The sequence below is a fragment of the Phascolarctos cinereus genome, unplaced genomic scaffold, assembly GCF_003287225.1.
Source record: "Phascolarctos cinereus isolate Bilbo 61053 unplaced genomic scaffold, phaCin_HiC Scaffold_4;HRSCAF=312, whole genome shotgun sequence".
NCBI lineage: Eukaryota > Metazoa > Chordata > Mammalia > Diprotodontia > Phascolarctidae > Phascolarctos > Phascolarctos cinereus.
In genome coordinates this window covers 262,238,672-262,260,271 of record NW_027555847.1, presented here as the reverse complement: position 1 = coordinate 262,260,271, position 21,600 = coordinate 262,238,672, and the positions used below count along the sequence as shown (strand labels likewise).

Genomic DNA, 21,600 nt, shown 5'->3' with positions numbered 1-21,600 from the left:
GTTGAAACAACTGAGATAGATGAAACAGGAGTGAAACTGTGGAAAAGAATTATAGACTAAGCCACCACTTCCTTCCACGTGTAGTATATAAATAATTAAAAGAAGCCCATTCAAAATGTAAAGATATGAGTTTTGAAAATTACAGTCAACATCACTAGTTTTTCTTTATTTCACAGTAACTGATTAGATCATTTCCAAAATATTAATCATGAACCACTAAGCCAGTTAAGAAATCATGAATAGGGGCAGCTAGGTGCCACAGTGGATGGAGCACCGGCCCTGAAGTCAGGAGGACCTGAGTTCAAATCCAGCCTCAGACCAAACACTTGACACCTACTAGCTGTGTGACCCTGGGCAAGTCACTTAACCCCAACTGCCTTAAAAAAGATCATGAACAAACTAAGCCAATTATGAAATAAGAGCTAAAAATAAGCTATCAACAAACCAAGCCCTTTTTAGGGTACAATTATTAAATATGGATAAAGGAATTTTTACCAAATGATTGCCAAGGGTCAGAAGTAGCAGATGTAGTTGCAGTTCCTCCCCAGGGGTCAGTTTGGTTAGTTACAGTTGATGTTCCCCATGGTTCTTCTTTCTGAGGGGCAGCAGCTGAGTTGGGTAGGGCATCCATCAAATCCAACAGAGTATTATGCTATGGGGGAGGGGAAGCAATGCTTTTAGACCAAACAAGCCAAAAAACAAATGAAAGAAAACAAAAATAACCCCAAAAACCTCCACTGGTAGAACTTTTGCTAGTCTCAAACTCCATTCAAGTATTTGATTCTTGCTTACAGTAGATAAATATTTCTTGAATTAAGACAATACTACAAATAGCTAAAATGAAATTCTACTAAAACCTGATGCACTATACTAAATTCATGTTACTTTAGAAAACAATTATGTAACTGAACTAAATGTCAGGACCAAACGAAAATGTATGCAGAGGATTTTCCAAGCCTTATTATTATTATTGTATTGTTACTGTTATTTTTACCTCTTTCTTTCTTGGAATTTTAACAGTGTCTCTACGACTTTCTTCCAGGGCCATCTGTAACCTTAAATCATCTCCACGTCTGAGACGTTCTTCCTGAAATGGATAAGGGCATTTAGAACTGATTTCATTACAATAAGAAATAATAACATTTAAGGTAAAAAAAAAACCTAGTTATTCCTATGAAGTTCCATTTGTGTATTATTTTAAAATAAAAATTAGAAAAAAGTGACATTTCTTTTGAAAGAGGTAATAAGGACCATGGTTTTTTGCCCCATAGAATTATGTTTTAAAAAAGAAGCTTGGATGATCATTGTGATACACCAATCTATCATCAGTGACTTTGATTCCATTAGTTCAGGGACAGCTCTAGAGAATACTAAAATAGATTAAGTTTAGGGGGCAGTTAGGTGGCGCAGTGGATAGAGCTCCAATCTGGAGTCAGGAGGACCCGAGCTGAAATCTAGCCTCAGACACTTCACACTTACTAGCTATGTGACCCTAGGCAAGTCACTTAACCCCACTGCCTAGCCCCACTCCCCCCCAAAAATAATAAAACAGGTTAAGTTTGTTTTTGGCATCTTCTTGCCATTCCTTTTGTACCCTTACTCCTCACCCCTGCTCCACCTAACTTCCCCACACAGACCCTATGCCCTATTTGATAGAGCTTATTCTCAGATATAGCTGAAAAGCTTTCTGGCTAGGATCAACTAAATAAGGAAAGAATCTCTCTTAAGGAAAACTAGTAAGTGCTGATGTGATGCCATAAGCATTCTCGGGTGCCTATCTAATGACCAATACATTGAACAGCACTCATTTAGAATGTGGTAGTCAGAGACAGTATTAATGCTATAACTATCTTAAAATGCAGGCTTGGTGAAATATACCTAATATCTGTAATCAATCTAGCTGAATAAAGAATGAATCATTTAATGGGGCTACCCTCTAATTCCCTTGAAAATCTACCCTTTTATAGGAGAGCTTATTTTTTTGAGAGAAAAAGTGTTATCTTTTTAAAAGTCAGTAATTTTTGTAACAATGTTTCTGAAACATGGTTTTGAACGCTTTTTGCCTTTCCTCTCTCAGCACTTGCTCACAATTCTCACCTAAATGCCACCTCCTCTCCAAACAATTCCCATACAGTGGGGCTGTGGGAGATATGAACTCATGGCAAATAGAAACCAGGCCATAAAAAACAAAATCCTAAAACTCCTTCAGTTCACAAGCCGTGTCGGCTCCTTCCTTTGTAATCTTATACTCTCCAGGATACATTTGTAATGTGCTCAAAAAGCACTTAATAAAAGCTTTAGGATGATTCTGACAGGCCTGCTGCATAAATAAAAAGCTACCCAGATAACTGACCTGCTCTGCAACTTCTCTGCTCATTGCTAATGCAAGCTGTAGCTGAAGTTCCTCTTCTCCACTTGTCTGAGGTCGGGCCTGTTCCAGCTCTGAAGAAACACGAGGGGAGGTAGCTGTTGAAGCAACAAGATAACAGTTATCATATGCAAAAGACCATAAGACAATTTAATGCAACCTATTATTTGTCCCCATGCCAAATTTTTACAAAATAGGCACATTTATAAAAGAAAATTATAATGAACCTTAAAAGGCAAATACAGATAACAGATGAATGTGGATGTATGTAAAAGCATGAAAGGAAAATTTTTAAGATCATTAATTTTCACAATAAATAACAGTCACATGGGGTTGAAGGGGAACTGCACAACTTCAAAAAATTAAGTACATTAACTATAATAAAACACATTCCCTGAAAGGATGGACAAAATAACCAAGCAATCAACAAGCATTAATAAAAGGCATCTATTATGTGCCAGGAACTATTTTAGGCTCTAGGGATACAAAGACAAAATTTGAACAGTTTCTGCCCTCAATGAGCTTACATTCTATCGGATGAGATAATATGTACATATAAATAAAGAATAAATACAAAATAAATGGAAGCTGATTTGAGTAGAAAGGTCAATGAGTAGGTAGGGGAGTGTCAGCAAAATATTTATGTAGAAGGAGATGCCTGAGCTGAGTCTTGAAGAAAACAACGTATTCTATGAAGCACAGGGAGAAGTATATTCCAGGCAAGTGGGACAGTTAGTTCCACAAAGATGGGACATAGAGTATTGTAAGAAACAGCAAGAAAGCCAGTGTGGTTAGACTGAATACTGTAGGATGGGGAGAAATGTATAAAGAGGCTGGAAAGGTATACTGGAATCAAGTTGTAAAGAGCTTCATAGGTCAAACAGAGGAGTTCTTATTTTTTCCTAGAAGTGATATGGAGTCACTGGAGTTTAATGAGCAGGGCAATGACATGGTAAGACCTGCACTTTGGCAGCTGTGTGGATGATGGATTAGCATGAGGAGAGACAAGGCAGGAGACCAATTAGGGGGCTCTTAGAGGTGATGAGAGCCCCAGTTAAGGTAATGGTTTTGTGAATAGTGAGAAGGCAATGGATACTAGAAGTGTTGTTGAAGTAAACACAATAAAATTTGGCTACGTGGTATAAGAGAGGAGATGAGGAAAATGTTGAGACCACAACCTGGGACAGTGGAATGATGGTGATACTCTTGACAAAAAATTCATAAGTGGGGTGAGTTTTGGGTAAAAGAGGAGTTGTTATACATACACATATACATATGTATATAATAAGATGTCTACAAGGCATATAGTTTGAAATGTTCAATAGGTAGCTAGTGATATTGGATTGCAGCTCAGTGGACTGGGGTTGGACGTATGGATCTGTTAGTCACCTGCACACAGATAACTAAATCCATGGGATCTGATGAGGTCACCAAGTGAGAGTACAGAGAGAAGAGAAAAAGGTTCAGGAAGAGCCTTGGAATGCACCCAGAGTTAGGTGGTATGATACTGATGAGCCAGCAAAAGAGAATAACAAGAGGTCAGTCATGTAGGAGGATAACCTGGAAAGAGGTAGCATCACAAACACTTCAGAAAAGAGGGACTATCCAGAAAGAGAGAGTGGTCAATAGCGTCAAATGCAACAGAAAAATCAAGAATGACTGAGAAAAGACCACCAGATTCAGCAATTAAAATCATAAGTAATACTGGGCAATTTCACCTGAGTGATGAGACTGGAAGCCAGATTATAAAGTGTTGATAAATTTCATTTAAAGATACATATGGCATTCAAGAAACAAGAACAATGCAAATGTACTCGTACTCTAAACTTTTCTGATTTGCAAGAACATACCTACAGGGAATGCAGCTTACTTTAAGTATTGTGGAAATGCAATGTCACTACCACAACTTATTAAATATTTTTAAAAATGCAGCACTACATAATTCTAAATACACACACACACACACATATACATATACATAGGTTTGTTATAACTTCTTGGGTGACAAGAAATTCTCTTTCTGTAGTACTTAATAATACTTCATAGGACTGTTGTGAGGATCAAAACAAATAATATCTGTAAGGTACTTTGAAAACCTTAAAGCCTCTACATAAAGGCTAGCTATTACTAACATAATTGTCTAGGACTGAAGATACAACTATAGTCTCCTATACATTTCTACTGTATGGGAAAGTAAGTAAAATTTGTGCCTACCTCAAGGCATCACCCACAACATACTTTTATGATTACTAAACACTAAATTCTTGATTTGAGTTTATTTCCTAAGATTTGCTTTTTTTATGATAAAGTGTCAAAATAATTCTGGCTGAGTGTCAATTAATGAAAGTTTTGCTATAAACACTATCTGGTAAAGACAGATAATGAGAATATAATTTTTTTCTTCAACAGTAAACTATAAATAAACTATAAAATAGTCTTCCTTCTGCCTCCTAAATGTGGGTATCTTGAAAGATGTAGTCCTCTATCTTCTGCTGCTCTTTCCTCTAACCTAGCTCAGCTGAAGAAACAAGGCCATAAGAAAAACAGGAGGTGGAATGTTTCTGGCAGGAACCACTACTACCACACATCTCCTTGTGCAGTCCACAGACCCTATGTCCCCAAATCCCAGGAAACCTCCTAGCAAATCCCAGCAATACCTCCTAGGCCACCAACCCTACTTCCAGTTTGGCCCAGCAGCCAGCAATTTTTATCAAGACAAAACTGGACAACTGCCACTCTGCAGGTGCTGCAGTTGCTCCCTCCTCAACAACCTCAGGCATTATTATTCTTCTTGAAGTCCTTGGAACTGGTAAACGGACCAACATTATGGTTTTATCAATAGAAATGACACTTAAAAAAAAAGATGCATCATCATTTGCCTTGCATAAGGACCACTGGGCCTTTCCACCTGCCCCACAGCTTAATTTTAATATATATGTTATCTCTATTAGAACATGAGCTCCTTGACTATCTTGCTTTTCCAATCATAACCCCAACACTTTGCACAGTACTTCATAAACATTGTAAGCACTTAATAAATGCTTTTGCATTTATTAATTATATCTATGCTTAATCCTACAGAGAATTCATATGTTTTATGACTGCAACCACGACTTCTACTGTCAACGACGCTCAAATCCCTATCTCCAGGATTTGCTCATCTTCTTTATAACTTCATTTCAATTTATAAGTTATAGAACTTCTCCAGGATCCTACCAACACCTCATACTTATTATCATTAAAATCACTCATTTTTCTCATAAACTATAACTCATAAACTAAGTCAACTTACCCATTTTTCTCAGTTACCACCATTCTTCAGGTTTCTTCTCCATCCTGAAATCAAGTTTCTTAACATCTCCTTGACTGTCTATGTCGCAGAGGTGGGATCCTGTGGCCCTCTAGGTCCTCAAGTCAATCCAAACTTCACAGAACAAATCCACTTAATAAAAGGATTTGTTCTGTAAAACTTGGACTCAGTCAAAAGGCTGCACCCAAGCACCTAGAAAACCACATGTGGTCTTGAGGCTGCAGGTTCCCCACTCCTGGTCTATGATCACTAAGTCATATTAGTTCATTTGAAATGTCTCACGAAATAATCTATACTGATTGTGAACCATACCTATGTACAGTCTCACTTAAACTCAACCTAGATTATCGCAGCACCCTAAATTATCTGCCACCAATCTACCTCCCTCTACTCTGGTCCATTTGGCATGTCACTGTTGGATTTAAAGACTGCATCTTGTCATTCCCCCTGTTTAAGGTACCTATTGCATAAATTCTTTTTCTTCTCTTGATATTCCCCACTCCTAGACCTTTTTATTCAAGTCAGACTGTTCTTACTATCCCTCTCACAATCTTTCAATATACTATAATCTTCTCCTCCATCTCTTTGCTTATTCTATTTTTCCTGTCTCGAAAGGAGTGCTAGAAACTAAATTAGGAGAAACCTAGGTTTGAATCCTGCCTCTGCCACTTGCCAGTTGTGTGACTATGCACAAGTCACTTAAATTAACTTCAACTGCACAAACCTAAATTTTATACTTTCTTCAAGGCTTAGGTCAAGACCCTCCATAAAATCTATGTTGGAGTCTGTGTCGTTACTGCTGTGGCCTTGGTATTTTTGATGCTGCCCCTGCTCCCTACTGCTGTTTCCACTGAGAGACTTTTTTTTTTAAACAAGAGGGTTTTATTTTTATATTGTCTACCACCAGCTACGCTGCTTTTGGACTTCTTTGAATTTCATCATGCCTCCACACCAGCTATTTCCTAGCTGCCACCTAACAACACCATCAAAAATGCCTTCCTGAATCAGATCTATGGGCTACCTACTCCAAGATTTTGCTTCTAACAAGGGTTCACAAGGGTGACATTTGATGTTTCTCCATTTTCCACCTGTGGTTTTGCTTGGTTTTGGACTCCAGGAAACATCATGCCTCCCCCAAGATGAAGCTGATCACCTGAAATCTTATCTCCATGCAGACTAACTTAGCTTTAGATATTCAACACCTTCTCAACTCCTTCAGTTGCCTGAGTAGAGGGAGGACTGAAGAGTAGAGCAATAAACTCCTTCCAAAGGCTTCCTTTACAGAGGGCTCCAAACTTTCTGGGTAACTCTCTATTTTTCATCAGTGACTCTACTTGATTTGCACTCTATAAAACATCATGCTCCCTTGCAGGGTACCCCTTTAATGGCCTCCTCCCTTCTCCCATTTTCAGCATCCTTTTGTGTTCTGTCTTATTCCATTTGATTGAAGGTTCTTGAGGACAGGCATTTTCTTTTTCTTATTTGTATCTGCAGCACCTAGCACAATGCCTTTGTATACCCATTCTAAATGGTTGGTTGTTGTCCTTCATTCTCAAACAGGACCAAAATGGCACCACATGCTAGAGTCAAGCTTCAGTGTATCCGACTGTGGCTGATCAGACCAATACAAGCTCTGAATGCTCTACCACAGGGCAGGCACAAATAGCCCATGTGAACATTTGGGGTGGATTCTCTAAATTTGCACATCTCATGTTTCTCTTGAGCTACTTCAATTCTGCTTTGCTCATAGAGCACAGTACCTTCTCTGATGTGGGCATGCCATGCTGAGTGGTCCTGTGCTAGTGTCTCCCACGTCACACAATCAATTCCAAAGTTTGTAATAGAGACCTTGAGAGCATCCTTGTATCACTTTTTCTGACAACCATATAAATGCCAGCCCTGTGTGAGTTCTCTATAAAAATCTTTTTGGCATATGTAAGTTTTGCATTCAAACAATGTGGCTAGCCCATCAGAGCTGCGCTCTCTGAAGTAAAGTTTTAATGCTTAGCAGTTTAGTTCCAGAAAAGACCTCAGCATCTGGTATCTTATCCTGCCAGGTGATGTTCAGAATCTTCCTAAGACAATTCAAATGGAAGCGATTCAGTTTACTGGCAAGGTGCTGGTACAACAATGAGGTCAGCATGACTCCATAGACCGTCAGTCTGGTAGTGAGTCTAATACCTCTTCTCTCCCACACTTACCTTTAGAATCTCCCAAACACTGAGCTAGCTCTAGCAGTACGTGTATCAACCTCATTATCAATGTGTACATCCCTGGAATGTACACTACCAAGGTAAGTGAACTTATCCACAGCATTCAACACTTATCCATTTGCTGGAACTGATGGTTCCATGTGTATATACTTAATATATAAGTATATTATACTTAATAAATGTTTATTGACTGACTAATCCAGCACAGCTTCCCTGGTGAATGCAAAAACAGAGGAAAGTAGCATCTACTGTACATTTAGTAACTGTATCTTTTAAAATCCTCTTTTATAACTAAGTTTTTTTTTAATTGAATTTTTTGGACCATGAACATTTTATTTCATTGCTTTCCAATGCCAAGCCTGAATCACTAGCCTGAATTAGACCTAGCCCAGAACAAAGCTCCGTAAAGACTATGTCTTCAATTTATTTGTTCTCCCCGTAGCATCCGAAAAGTCCAGGAAACAAAGTTGGTATTTAGCAAATGCTTTTCAGGAAACAGAATAAAAATCTATTTAGCTATCTATGCAACCTATGTGCTTTTTAATTTATAAAAATATACCATCAATGCCAAAATTGGTATCAAACACTATATAATTCCTCCTCTCTCCCTCCTCTTCTCTCACCCCGCCATTCTGCACTCCGCCCCCCGAACTTTTCACTACTTATTTAAATACATAAACTTTTATTTTGGGAAAGGGAGAGCAAGAGGCCAATTACTCCACAGCAATTCCTTAACATGAACCACCAACAAACAAAATAACCACACCCTGCAAACTGGCAAAGATGACAAAAGATAGGAAATCAATGTTGGAAGGGGTGCAGAAAGATAGGCACACCAGTGCATTGTTGGTAGAACTGTGAAACCCTAATAATCATTTTGGAAATAAATCTGGAATTATGCAAATAAAGTAACTAAAGTGTCCATACTCTTTCACCTAGAGATTCTATTACTCCCAAGGTAATGGAATTATTATTCCTTATACCCCAAGGAGGCCATTGATAAGAGTTCCATAACACCAAAATATGTAGCATAGCACTTTCTGTGTTAGCAAAGAAACAGAAACAAAATAGAGACCCATTGACTGAGGAATGGTTAAACCAATTATGGTACATGAATACAATGGAATATTACTGTACTCACTGTAATAAATGATGGATACAGAGAAGCCTGGAAAGATCTACATGAACTAACAGAGAGAGAAGTAGAGCCAAAAAAGCAATAGGCACCATGACTACAACAATGTAAACAGAAGGAATAACCACACAGTAAATGCTGCAAAATTATACAGAATAAGCATGGCCTGAAGAAATATTAGAAGACACTCTCACTACATACTTTTGATTGAAGCACTAGAAGGTCCACAAGTGTTGCACACTAAACACATTTTCAAACTTTTTTGATGTATTTATCAGTTACAGTAATTTTTCCCCCTTTTTTCCCCCTCTTAAAAAAAATAGTTATATGGAATGGCTCTCTGGGAGCAAAAACGGAAAGGATAAAAGGGAAAATTATAGTGATATATAAAAAGAGAAATCAATAAAAAAATTTTAAAGATCAATAGGGAAGCTAAGTGTGGTGGCACACATACTTCTGTAATTCCTCTTACTGGAAAGTTTAAGGCAGATGGATCACTTGAGTTTGGGAATTCTATGCTACAAAAGGTTAAAGCCAAATGGGGTATCTTCATGAAGTCTAGCACCAATCTGGTGATCCCTCCTAAAGAATAGGGAGGGCACCAAGCTAAGAAAGGGCAAGCTCACACAGGTCAGAAATAGAGGTCAAAATCTGGATGTATTTTAGCAGTTCAGTAGGAGTCCATGAATGGCTGATGCATTTCCAGCAAAGGTGACCTAAGGAGACCCAGTCTTCAAGCAAAAAAAGGAAGGAAGGAGAAAATAGTCAGGGGCAGGAAAAGAAAAAAGGAGTTAAGACAGAGGGCAAAGTTGGGAAAGGAATAATCACAAAAAACCTTCAGCTATGGAAGACAGATTATAAAGGAAGCAGTAAAAGAAGGAAGGGCTAATACTCAGCAATTTAAATCTGAGGTGGGTAAATAAAGGAAAGGCAAAAAGGTAGGAATAGCCTATTCCAATAACCAGTACTAGTCCTGATTTCTTTCACTACCTTTTTTCCTTATACTTTAAGGAGGGTCAGACAGGGAAAGAAATAACAATTCATATGATTCAAGAAAAAACATAACCAATAATCATAACTTGTGAATGTGAATAGAATAAGCTTATCCATAAAATGAATGAGGACAGGAGACTGGAATCCAACAATATGCTGTTTACAAGAAACTCACTCGAAACATAAGGACTCACACAGAGTTAAGATGAGGAGCAAGAAGAGAATATATGAAGTTTCAGGTCAATCCCCCCCAAAAAAAGTAGGTGGGATAACCACAAGTTCAGACAAGGCAACAGTAAAATAGACGGTAAAAAGAGGTAAGCAGAGAAACTACATTATGCTTGTGGTTGTGGTTTGTCCTTTGTTCCCAAAGAGGACCATGATATCAGGAAGATGATGGCATGACTTGCAACTGAATTTAAGGAGAGAGGGTTATGCAAAGTCACCAGCCTCACTTTCTCCTTCGGAGCCATCTGGGTCCAGTGGCCACATACAGATCAGGACAACTGACGATGGCCCAGCATATTATGTTTAAAGATATCATAAATAGTAAAGCAATATCAATATTAAATATGTATAGGTATGTGTATGTGTGTATATATATATATGTATATGTATATGTGTGTATATATAATTATACACACACACACACACACACACACACATATACACAGACATACACCAAATGACAGAGCATCTAAGTAAAGTAAAAGCTAAATGAACCACAGAGAGAAACAGACCATAAAATGTTAACTCTTCTTAATGTGTCCCTTTCAGATTTACATAAATCTAACCAAAAAGGTAAAGTGCTTACTAAGGCACTGTGCTGAGCGATGGAGATACAAATACAAACATGAGGAGAAGACAACAGATAAGCTGGAAAGGGGGTGGGTCAGTATGTCACAGTGTGGAAAGGGCTTAAAAGTGGCATGGAATGCAAGTTTGGGGTGGGTGGGAAATAATGGCCAGACTATAGGAAATACAATGAAGTTTAATTATGTTAGCACTTTGGCAATTAGTAAGTGGGAATCAACAGGAATATACATATTCTCAGCACCTTTACAAAAATTGGAACCTCATAAATAAATGTAGAAAAGCAAAAATATTAAATATCTTTTATTGGCCACAACACAATAAAAATTATCAATAAAAGTTGAAGAAAGAAAAAAATTCAGACTTAAATGAAGACTAAATAGTATAATCCTGCGTGGGCTACAGGACAAGTTATAAAAACAATAGAAAATTACATCAAAGAAAATAATAATATACCAAACCTTGTAGGATAAAATCAAAGCAGTGCTTATTGATAAATTTCTCTCTAAAAATGATTTTCAACAAGAAACAGAAGATTAATGAATTAAGCATGCAACTTCAAAGAAAAAGGGGGAAAAAAACAAATCAAGAAGTCCCAAAAAATAAAAATTGAAATGCTAAAAACAAAAAAAGTAATAAATAAAACCAGAACTTGTTTTTTAAGGACTAATAAAATAAGCAAACTATTAGCTAATTTCATTTTTTTAAAGAAGAGGATAACCAAATTACTATAAAATGAAAACAGAAATAACAGAGGAAGCAAAAATGACAAAGAACTGAGTATAGCTTTACGGTGTTTTGTTTAAAAGAGTAAAGACCCAGCAATAGCACTTCTAGGGCTGTATCCCAAAGAGATCATAAAAATGGGAAAAGGATCCATATGAACAAAAATATAGCAGCTCTTTTTGTGGTGGCAAAGAATTGGAAATTGAAGGGATGTCCATCAATTGGGGAATGGCTGAACAAGTTGTGGTATATGAATGTAATGGAATACTATTGTGCTATATAAGAAATGATAACCAGGTGAACTTCAGAAAAACCTGGAAAGACCTGTATGATCTGATGCTGAGTGAAGTGAGCAGAACCAGGAGAACATTGTACACAGTCACAGCATTGTGCAATGACTAATATAACTCTTCCCAGCAATACAAATATCTAAGACATCTCTCCAAAGGCCTCATAAAGGAAAATGCTATCCACATTCAAACAAAGAAGTATGGAGTTTGAATGCAGATTGAAGCATATTATTTGCTCTTTTTTTCCCCTTCTGTTTTGTTTTATTTCCTCTTTCTTGTAGTTCCTTCTATTGGTTCTAATTCTTCCTTACAACAAGACTAATGTGAAAATATGTTTAATAGGAATGTATATGTATAGCCTATATCAGATTGCATGCTGTCTTGGAGAAGGAGGTAGGAAAGGAGGGGGAGAAAAATTTAAAACTCAGAAGCTTATGTAAATGATTGTTGATAAAATAAATTAATAAAAGAAAAGAGGGGAAATGGAATTTTTACAGGAAAAGACTAAAATACCAGTTCCACAGTCCCAAGTGCCTTGAAAAATTATAATCTTTTTTCTCTGGGACATATATTACTTCACTGTGCCCTACTGTAACTAGCATTCAGCAATGCCAGAAATTAATTATGCATGGTTCTGAATAGAAATGCACTAGACAAATGAGACCTCTAGGCTTATCAGAAATCTTGAATTTACTTTAAATATATTTTAAATATTCTACTATTGATAGCAAAATTACATTTAAAAGATGCTCAGAGCTATACCATAAATGGCCTACTACATTAAATTAGAAGTTAAAAGAGAGTATATCCCTCACTGTTACAGTTTTATGCAAACTAATATATAGCTTTAAATTTCACTGTCATCAGTATTCATAGCCACCAGCCCTTGTGTATCAGCTGAGTACTACACAACAGCAAAGATTCTAGCATAAAGGTTATTGCCTTAGTAACAGTATCTTTATCACACAAAGAACCTCTTATGCCATTGCACATGACAATTAACTCAGATGTTTATGTAAGATGGGCCTGAATAGATCAATTCTGACCTATTAAGCCCAGTTTTGTAATTGCTTTTAAGAATTTTGAGGTTCATTACTCTCTAGGCCACATGGAAAGAATAGTTTGGGAAAGTTGCTACCACTGGGATAAATGTTACTGGCCTGATTTCTCCTTAAGCCACTCTCTGGGAAGTAAAGAAATCATTTCCAACTTCAGCTAATCACTAAAGGATTCAATCCTCTCATTTCTTTCTGCTACCAGTTATGATGTCTTCTATACAATGTTTACTGACACTATTTTAGTATGACTCAAAACCATCTGGAAAATGTTAAAAGCTTCAATTACTATAGTTAAAGAATCATACTAGAAAATGCACTATTTTTACTATTTACAGTTTAAAAATTGAAAGAAAAAATTAAAAGCCTAATTTTTCCACTAACATTCATTTGTTCAGCAATAAAAGACTTACAAAATTATATCAGACATTTTTCATGTTTAGGAAGATTTTCTTCTATCTGATCTCGACCCCTCAAGACTTCATATTTAATTCTTTAAATTAGGTCACTTCCTTGCCTACCTGTACATTAAATATTTACTTCCAGGATCTAGAAATTCTTTTTAAATTATTTATTTATTTTTGGCGAGGCAACTGGGTAGTTAAGTGACTTGTCCAGGGTCCCACAGTTAGTTAAGTGTCAGGTATCTGGTCTGAGACTGGATTTGAACTCAGGTCCTCCTGACTCCAGGGCCAGTGCTCTATCCACTGTGCCATCTAGCTGCCCCTATAAATTCTTTATTGAGAATATTACATCCACTGATAAGAAGAGCATAATAATCTTCTATGCCTTAAAGGGAGTTTTTTTCCCTCTCTAAACCTTAGGAGTTTTTGTGAATTGATGAAGATCAGGTAAGATATGTATGTATACGTGTGTGCATACACATATGTTACACATACACAAAGATATATATATATATAGATATAGATATAGATATAGATATAGATATATCATCTGATAGTCTCCTGATAATAAGCTCCTGTACATTTGGTTACACTGATTCTCAAATGACAGACTCACTATCTCTGGGCCTGTAACTTTTTTGAGCTTTGCTAGAACCCACTAGAACTTGTGTTTTGCTGACAAACCCTTTGAAAACCCAGTATTATCTCTATTCCCACAAAATGAGACACTGGAGTGGGAATTCAATGGATCTCAAACTACATTTAAAGACTATTAATCTTGTGGAATGAAGTAACCTTACTTTTTTCCAAGGCTAACCCCTCTACTTATTCAAGCAACCCCATTCCATCCTATTTCTTCCAATACTTATTTTCAATCTCTCCCTCTTGATAAGCTCATTTCCTATCACCCATAAACATACTCATGTCTTCCCATCCTGAAAAAAACTTTACTTGATCCTTCTATTACCACTAAACTATATATAGTCCTATATCTCTTCTTTGAGAATCTATATCTCTTCTGCCCTTTGTAGCTAAACTTCTCCAAAAGGCCATCTCTATTTAGTTACTCCACTTTCTCTCCTCTCAACTCTTTTCTTAACTCCTTACAATCTGGCTTTTGACCTCAACATTCCACTGAAATTGCTCTCTCCAAATTACTAGTGATTTCTTAGGTGGCAGACCCAATGGACTTTTTAATCAGTTCTCATCACCCTTCACCTTTCTTCAGTCTTTAACACTGGAGAGCTGATCACTTTCTCCTGCTTGACAGTCTCTTCTCTCTAGGTTTTTGGGACACTACCTTGCCTGCTCTCCTCTTGACCATTCCCTTGGTCTAATTTGCTGGGTTTTCTTCCAGATCACATGCTCCAACCATAGGTGTCCCTCAGGGTTCTGTCCTGGGTCCTCTTTTCTTCTCCCTCTGTACAACTTCATTTGGTGATCCCATCAGCTTTAATTACTATCTCCATGCTGTTGATTCTCAAATATACCTATCCTGCCCCAAAATCTCTGCTGATCTACAGTCTCACAACTCCAACTGCCTTTCAGATATCTTAAACTAGATGTCCAGTAGACATGTTAAACTCACTGTGTCCAAAATGGAACTCATCTTTCCTCCCTATTACAGTAGAGGATAACACCATCCTCCCAGTCCTTTGGGCTTGAAACCTAGGAGTCATCCTGGAATCCTAACTATCTCTCACCCCCATATACAATCTGTTGCCAAGGCCTGTTGATTTCACTTTTGCAACATCTCTTGAATGCACCCCCTTCTCTCCTGACACTGCCCCCATGCTAGAGCAGGCCCTTATTACCTCATACCTGGATTACTGCAACAGTCTGCTGATGGGTCTGCCTGCTTTAAGTCTACTCTAATCCATCCTCCATTTAGCCACTAAAGTGATTTTCTTAAAGTGTAGATCTGATCAACCCCTACTCAATAAATTCCAATGGTTCTCTACTGCCTCTAGGATCAAAGCCCTTTATCACCTAGCCCTGTCTTACCTGTCCAATCTTCTTACCCCGTTATGTACTCTTTGATCAAGTGATACTGATTTCCTGGCTGTAGCAAAAACAAGACACTCCATCTCTCAGCTCCAGGCTTTTTCTCTGTCTCCCACACCCCCCATGCCTGGGATACTCTCCCTGCCTACTGACCTCCCCCGCTTCCTTTAAGTCCCAATGAAAAATTCCATTTTTTACTAGAAGCCCTCCTCAATCCCCCTTAATTCTAGTGCCTTCCCTCTGTTAATTATTTCATATTTATCCTGTATAGCTTGTTTTGTATATGTTTGTTTGTATATTATCTCCCCCTTAGACTGTAAGATCCTTACAGACAGAGACTGTCTTTTGCCTCTTTTTGTATCTCCAACACTTAGCACAGTGCCTGGCACATAGTTGGTGCTTAATACATGTTTATTGATTAATGGACTGATAAGGTCCCAAACCAAAAATTGCAACTCACAGTTTAAGATTTACAAAATTCTTTCTCCATAATAACCCTATGAGACAGATAGTGGCAGTATTTCTCCCTTTTTATGGTGAGAAAACTAACTCTCAGGGAGGTTAGCTATTTGCCCACAGCTAGTTAGTAAGTGAAGCTGGGATATGAACCCAGGTTTTCACACTTTGAATTTATTGCTCTTTTACTGTGTCACACTGATTCTCAGTTCCTCTCTATGATACGTTTTATAAACTTCAGCTAATTTTGCATTTTTTAAAAAAACACACTAAAAGAGAAAGAAGAGGAAATTCTGTTTCCTTCACTGCTACGTTTGGCAATTTCCCCATAATGTGGTTAACCACCATTTCCCATTCATGTAACATTAAAGAGGATACCTGAGGATGTGACTTCAGTCATCTAAACATTGTACCTCTCTCTCAGTACCTAGAATTATGTTCTACATACAGTAGTCCCTTAATACATGTGTAGTAAATTGAAAAATTAACCAATTTTGAATAAAAACACTTCTATTAAAATGGAACTGTAGGTACAGGTATGGACTAAACCTGGAAACTAACTCAAAGTAAATGAATTAAAACATTACAAATGCATGTAAAGTCCAAACTATAAAATGCTTTATTTGAAATCTTTTTTAGCACTTCCATATAATAAAACCTGTTGTCTATGTATGTCCTTAGCCCTCTCTCTAATCTATGCTCCAATAAAGGAAGGCTGATAATATACATTTTAAAAAATTCTTTATGAAATAAAAGATAAGGAAGATTTTAAAGTTTAAATCTAACTTAATGAAAAAATAACAGCAATAACATTCCCACACAGAGAAGTGGTCAAAGGATATGAACAAATAGTTCTCAAGAGAAGAACTGCAAAGTATTCACAACCACATGAAAGAATACCTAACAATAAAAGAAATACAAATCAAAACAATCCTACAAATAGTTAATAGTCTGTGTTAGAGTGGTTGTGGAATGATAGGCACACTAATATATCATTACTGGAGCTATGACCAAAAAGTTACTTTATTTGCAAAATTCCAAACTACTTTCCAAAATGACTGAACCCTTTGAACCACATACCCCATAAGAGGGTTTATATCCTAAAGAAGCCATTGACACGAAGAAAGTCCCCATATACACCAAAGTATTTATTGCAGCACTTTGCATGATAGCTAAGAATTAGAAGCAAAGTAGATGCCCATCAACTGAAGAATCGCTAAAGAAATTGTAGTACTTGAATGTAATGGAATATTACTGTACTGAAATGAAGTGTATGATAAATTACAGAGAAGCATGGAAAGTATGCAAAGTGAAATATGGTCAAGGAAAAAAAATTCACAGTAACTACAACAATGTAAATAGAAAGAACAACTGCACACCCCAAAAATCAAAAGTAAATGTAACAAAATTATAAAGTTCCAAGTAGGACTCAAATGAAGTCCCCTTTGTGGAGTTTGGGAGTTCCACAGGTGCACAATGCATGTTTTCAGGCTTTTTCAATGTACTGACCAGTTGTGCTGATTTTTTCTCTATCTAAAAAAATACAATTTGTTATGTAGGATAGCTCTATGGGGAGAAGGGATACTTAGAGTAAGTATAATGATGGAAGAATCAGAAAATATCAATAAAAACTTATTAAAAAAACCCAACAGTAATACAATTAGATTAAAAAGTCAGGGATAGAATTTTCCGAATAGGTATTATTCATTTTTTTCTACCTTTCTTCCAGTGTATTTTATTAGTCTCTGAATGACCTACTGCAGCCAAAATATTAAACATCTTTATTATACCTAAGAAGCAGATATAGCTATTAGATATCATGGGTAACTTTGTAGAGAGCAGTGTCAGTGCAAAGATAAGACTGGAAGATGAAACATAAAGGTTTAGAAAGGAGAGAAAACATCTACTGGAGATGTCTTTTTGAGATTACATTATGATAACCTTTGATATTACATTCTTATATGGGTGGTTTTAAAATTTTCAAATATAGTAAAGCCCCATTAATTTATAATAAGAATAAATTAAGGAATTAAAAATAAAGTCTAAAAGACTGCTTTTTAAAAAATGAGACCTGTGATTGCATCAATATAGGTGGGGCTCCTAGTGAGGAACTATTTCCACCAATAAAAACTGGCATTTTTTCTGCCGCCATCAAAGCTGTCTGGGGCAATGAGAAATTAAACTGAGTTAAGTGGCTTACATAGGGGTCACATAGTCAATATATGTCAGAGAAAAGCCTTTTAAGTCCCAGTCTTCCTGACTCTTGAGGTTGACTCTCTATCCACTATACCATCCTGTCTTTCCTAAAAGGTTTAAAGAGATGACTAGATGACCTTTAAGGTCTTTTCTAGCTCTAAAGCAAAGCTCAATGAATGACCTGCTTGAGTGTCCCATTGTTATTACAAAACAATGCCAAATCTGAACTCGGTCTGAATAAACTTCCATGTCTCAGTAAAAAATAATTTAGTTAAAACATTAAATAACTTACTGCATCCAAGGCTCAGTGGCTAGAGAGTAGAGGTTGTGTGCTACAGCAGAAAGAACACTGAGTCTGGAGTAAGAAGACCTTGGAATCAAATGCTACCTCTGAAATTTACCTGTTTGACCTTAAGCATATCACTTAATCTTCCTTGGCTGCCTCATTTGTAAAACCAAGAGACTAAACTGGATGGAGTCTGAGATTCCTTCCATTGCACCATAATGACACTGCTCACAGGCTAGAAAGCTTGGAACTATCTGTGACTTTTCTTCCCATCTCCCAATCCAGATCTACCATTTCTAGGGCATTCCTATTGTTACTATCCTAGTCTTAGTAACTGAGTAGAACAGTCTTTTGTTCTTTTCTCGATTCCTGTATTACTGGCCATCAGACTAATTTTCCTTAATTAGTGCTCTCACCATAACTCCAAAACAAACTCCCGTGGTCATGCTTTTAAATTTTATCATCTTACCCAACCCTAGGTATCCAACCCTGCTCATTTCTAATCCCCATCCTTCAAAGGCCCCAGTGAAAACATATTTCTAATTCTGTGTTAGATCATTAGCATAGTAAGAGACCTTCAGGATCATCTAATAAACATGAACCTAAGAATCTTTTTTCTGCCCCTTCAAATGGTCATCTAGTCTCTGGCTGAGGACTTCAATGAGAGGAAGCACATTTCTTCCTAATACAGTCCATTTCATTTTAGTCCATAATTCTAATTTTAAGAAGTTGTTCCTCACAAAAAGCCTAAAGCTGTTTCTCCTCAAACTCCACTCAGTGTTTCTAGTTCTGTCCTTTGAAGTCAAGCACAAGTCTAATCTCCCTTCCATAGGACATCCCTTCAAATACCTGTTCAGTCTAAATATTCTTTTCCTGGTTCCTTTAACCACACCTCCTATGAGCACCTGCACTGCTCTCATTACCCTACCTGACCTCGTCTGAGGACCCTCCAGCTAGGCTATCTCTTTCCTAAAGTGTGGTGCCCAGAAAGTGTGGAATATAAGAAAGTACTCTAGATGTGGCAAGCACAGTTTTGTCCTATACACTTAAGTCTCTAAATTCAGTTTAGGTTAGAATTGGATCTTCTGGTTTCCATATCATATTGACTTCTCATATGACTCACTCAAATCCCTGCACCTTTTTTTCACAGGAACTGCTGCCTAGTCATACTTCCTGTATCCTATATTTGTGAAGCTGATTTTTGGAACTCAAGGGGAGAAAAACAGTATCAAAGTTAAAAGGGACTTCAGATGCCATTTAGTCCAACCCATACCTGAATAAGATTTCCTTCTGTAACAGGGCCAACAAATCCAGTCTGAGAACCCACTACCTCCTGAATTTCGTATTTCTGTTAAATGTCATCTTACTCAATTCAATCTTTCATCAATTCAACAAATTCACTGGCATTTTGGGTTTGGTTTTTTTCTTTTATCTGAACTCTACTATCCATTTAATTAGCTATCCCTCCAACTCTTACCATGTGCATAACAGACAAACAAGTCATCTCTATACCTTTATTTAAGTCAGTGACAGATCTCTAAGGCATCGCCCTAGAGGCCTACTCTCCAAGAGGGACAGACAATGAATGACTACTCTTTGGGTCTAGCCATTAATCGACAGCATTTATTAAGCACCTATATGTAAGGAGGGGCAGTGAGGTGGTGAAATGGACAGAGTGCCCATGCTTAGAGTCAGGAAAATGAGTTCAAATCCAACCTCAGACATTTACTAGCTGTATGACCCTAGGCAAGTCACTTAACTCTGTCTGTCTCAGTTTCTTCATCTGTAAATGAACTAGAGAAGGAAATGGCAAACTACTCCAGTATCTTTGCCTAGAAAACCCCAAAAGGCACCACAAAGATGACAAATGACAAAACAAAAAAAGTATGAGGTTCATATTCACACAACTGTACCTAGCTCATATTTCATATTTCCATCTTCCCCCCAAGTATTACAGGAAAGATTGTCACATTTCACCTCAATCTAATTATACTTTTTCTACAGCAGTGGTGTCAAACTTGATAGAAAAAAGTTCCCTGCACAGTTGCATACTGACATAGAAAACCACAAATTAACATTATTTGTGTCATACTGTGTTTTTATTTACTTTGTTAAACATTTCCCAATTATGTTTTAAACTCATTAGGCCACAATAGACCTTTGTCCTCCAGCAATCCTCTGATATACTATAGTCTGTGGCTCTCTCTACCCATACTTGGGATTTTATTGGTATAAGAAAGTCCTGATGAGGAAGTTTCCTCTACTGAGACAGCACCTTCTCTAAAACTGAAGGTCTTAGATAATAGCCAGGCACAGTGAAAGATTAGGTGACTTACCCGGAGACATACAACCAGTATGTAAGGGAACGGGGGACCTGAACCTCACCAAATCTTCCTCACTCTGAAGCTGGTTTTCTATTAACAATCACCCAATCTAGTTGCCCTATGAACAAAGCAAATTAGCTAAGCCTATCATGGCTTGTTTTTCAAAAAGTCTTGATGAATTTTAGTGATCACTCCTTTGGGGATCAATGCTCATAAGCCACTCGATTAATATTTTAGAATTCTGACAAATAAAAATCAAGTTCACTGGTCTACAGCTTACAGACTCTACCTACTTCCTTAAAAAAAAATTAGGGCAACATTTGCCCTTCTCCAGTTTTGTGGCATCTCTCCCATTTTCTAAGATCTTTCAAAGATCACTGAAAGATCATGAACAATGGCTTAGCAACCACATTTGCCAATTCTTTCGGGACTCTAGGATGTAGGTTATCTGAGACTGGTGACTTAAATTCACTTAGGGCAGACAGATGCTGACATTCTCTTGATTTATCTTGGTTTTTGCTCCCTGCTAACCACTGCTTGTCCCTTTTTAGCCCAAAGATTATTCTCTTTGGAAAAGACAGTAGCAAAATAAGAAAGCATAATGAAGTCTTCTTACCATTATATTCCACCCACCTTGAGCAGTAGTCCTATTGCTTCTCTGAGCCTTTTCTTCTCCCCCTTGCAGCTTAAAAAAAACAACAAACCTTTTTTTGTTATCCCTAGCATTTATTACTAGCTTCAGCTCATTCTGCTTTTTAGGGTTTCTAACATAATTCTTGCTGTTGAGTGTTACTCTTTTGTATTTATTCTCAATTACTGCTATTGATTTAATCTTCTTTATTTGTAATTTTTAAAATCTAAGTTTCTAGATGAGTTCCCTGTGCCTCCGGCTCTATGATCAGCTATCTTTTTTCCTCCTCACTGGAATTACTGCGGCTTCTGTCTTCAAAATGTCATTCCTGAGAGCTTCCTATTCCTCTTGAGCCAACTTTCCCTGCAAAATACTAAGGTAACTGGATCCTTATCA

At 37.2% G+C, this 21,600-nt stretch overlaps 1 protein-coding gene across 3 annotated transcripts in view; it reads right to left on the bottom strand.

Annotated features, from left to right (window-relative positions):
- Positions 1 to 21,600, bottom strand: part of EPN2 (epsin 2) — a 92,317-nt gene that overhangs the window by 25,806 nt on the left and 44,911 nt on the right. For all 3 annotated transcript variants that reach the window (XM_078153019.1, XM_021004542.2, XM_078153018.1), the window contains exons 3-5: positions 2,354 to 2,466; positions 995 to 1,087; positions 496 to 652 (exon numbers count right to left, since the gene is read on the bottom strand). In XM_078153019.1, coding sequence (XP_078009145.1) covers positions 496 to 652; positions 995 to 1,087; positions 2,354 to 2,466 — 363 coding nt within the window. The remainder of the gene's footprint in view (positions 1 to 495; positions 653 to 994; positions 1,088 to 2,353; positions 2,467 to 21,600) is intronic.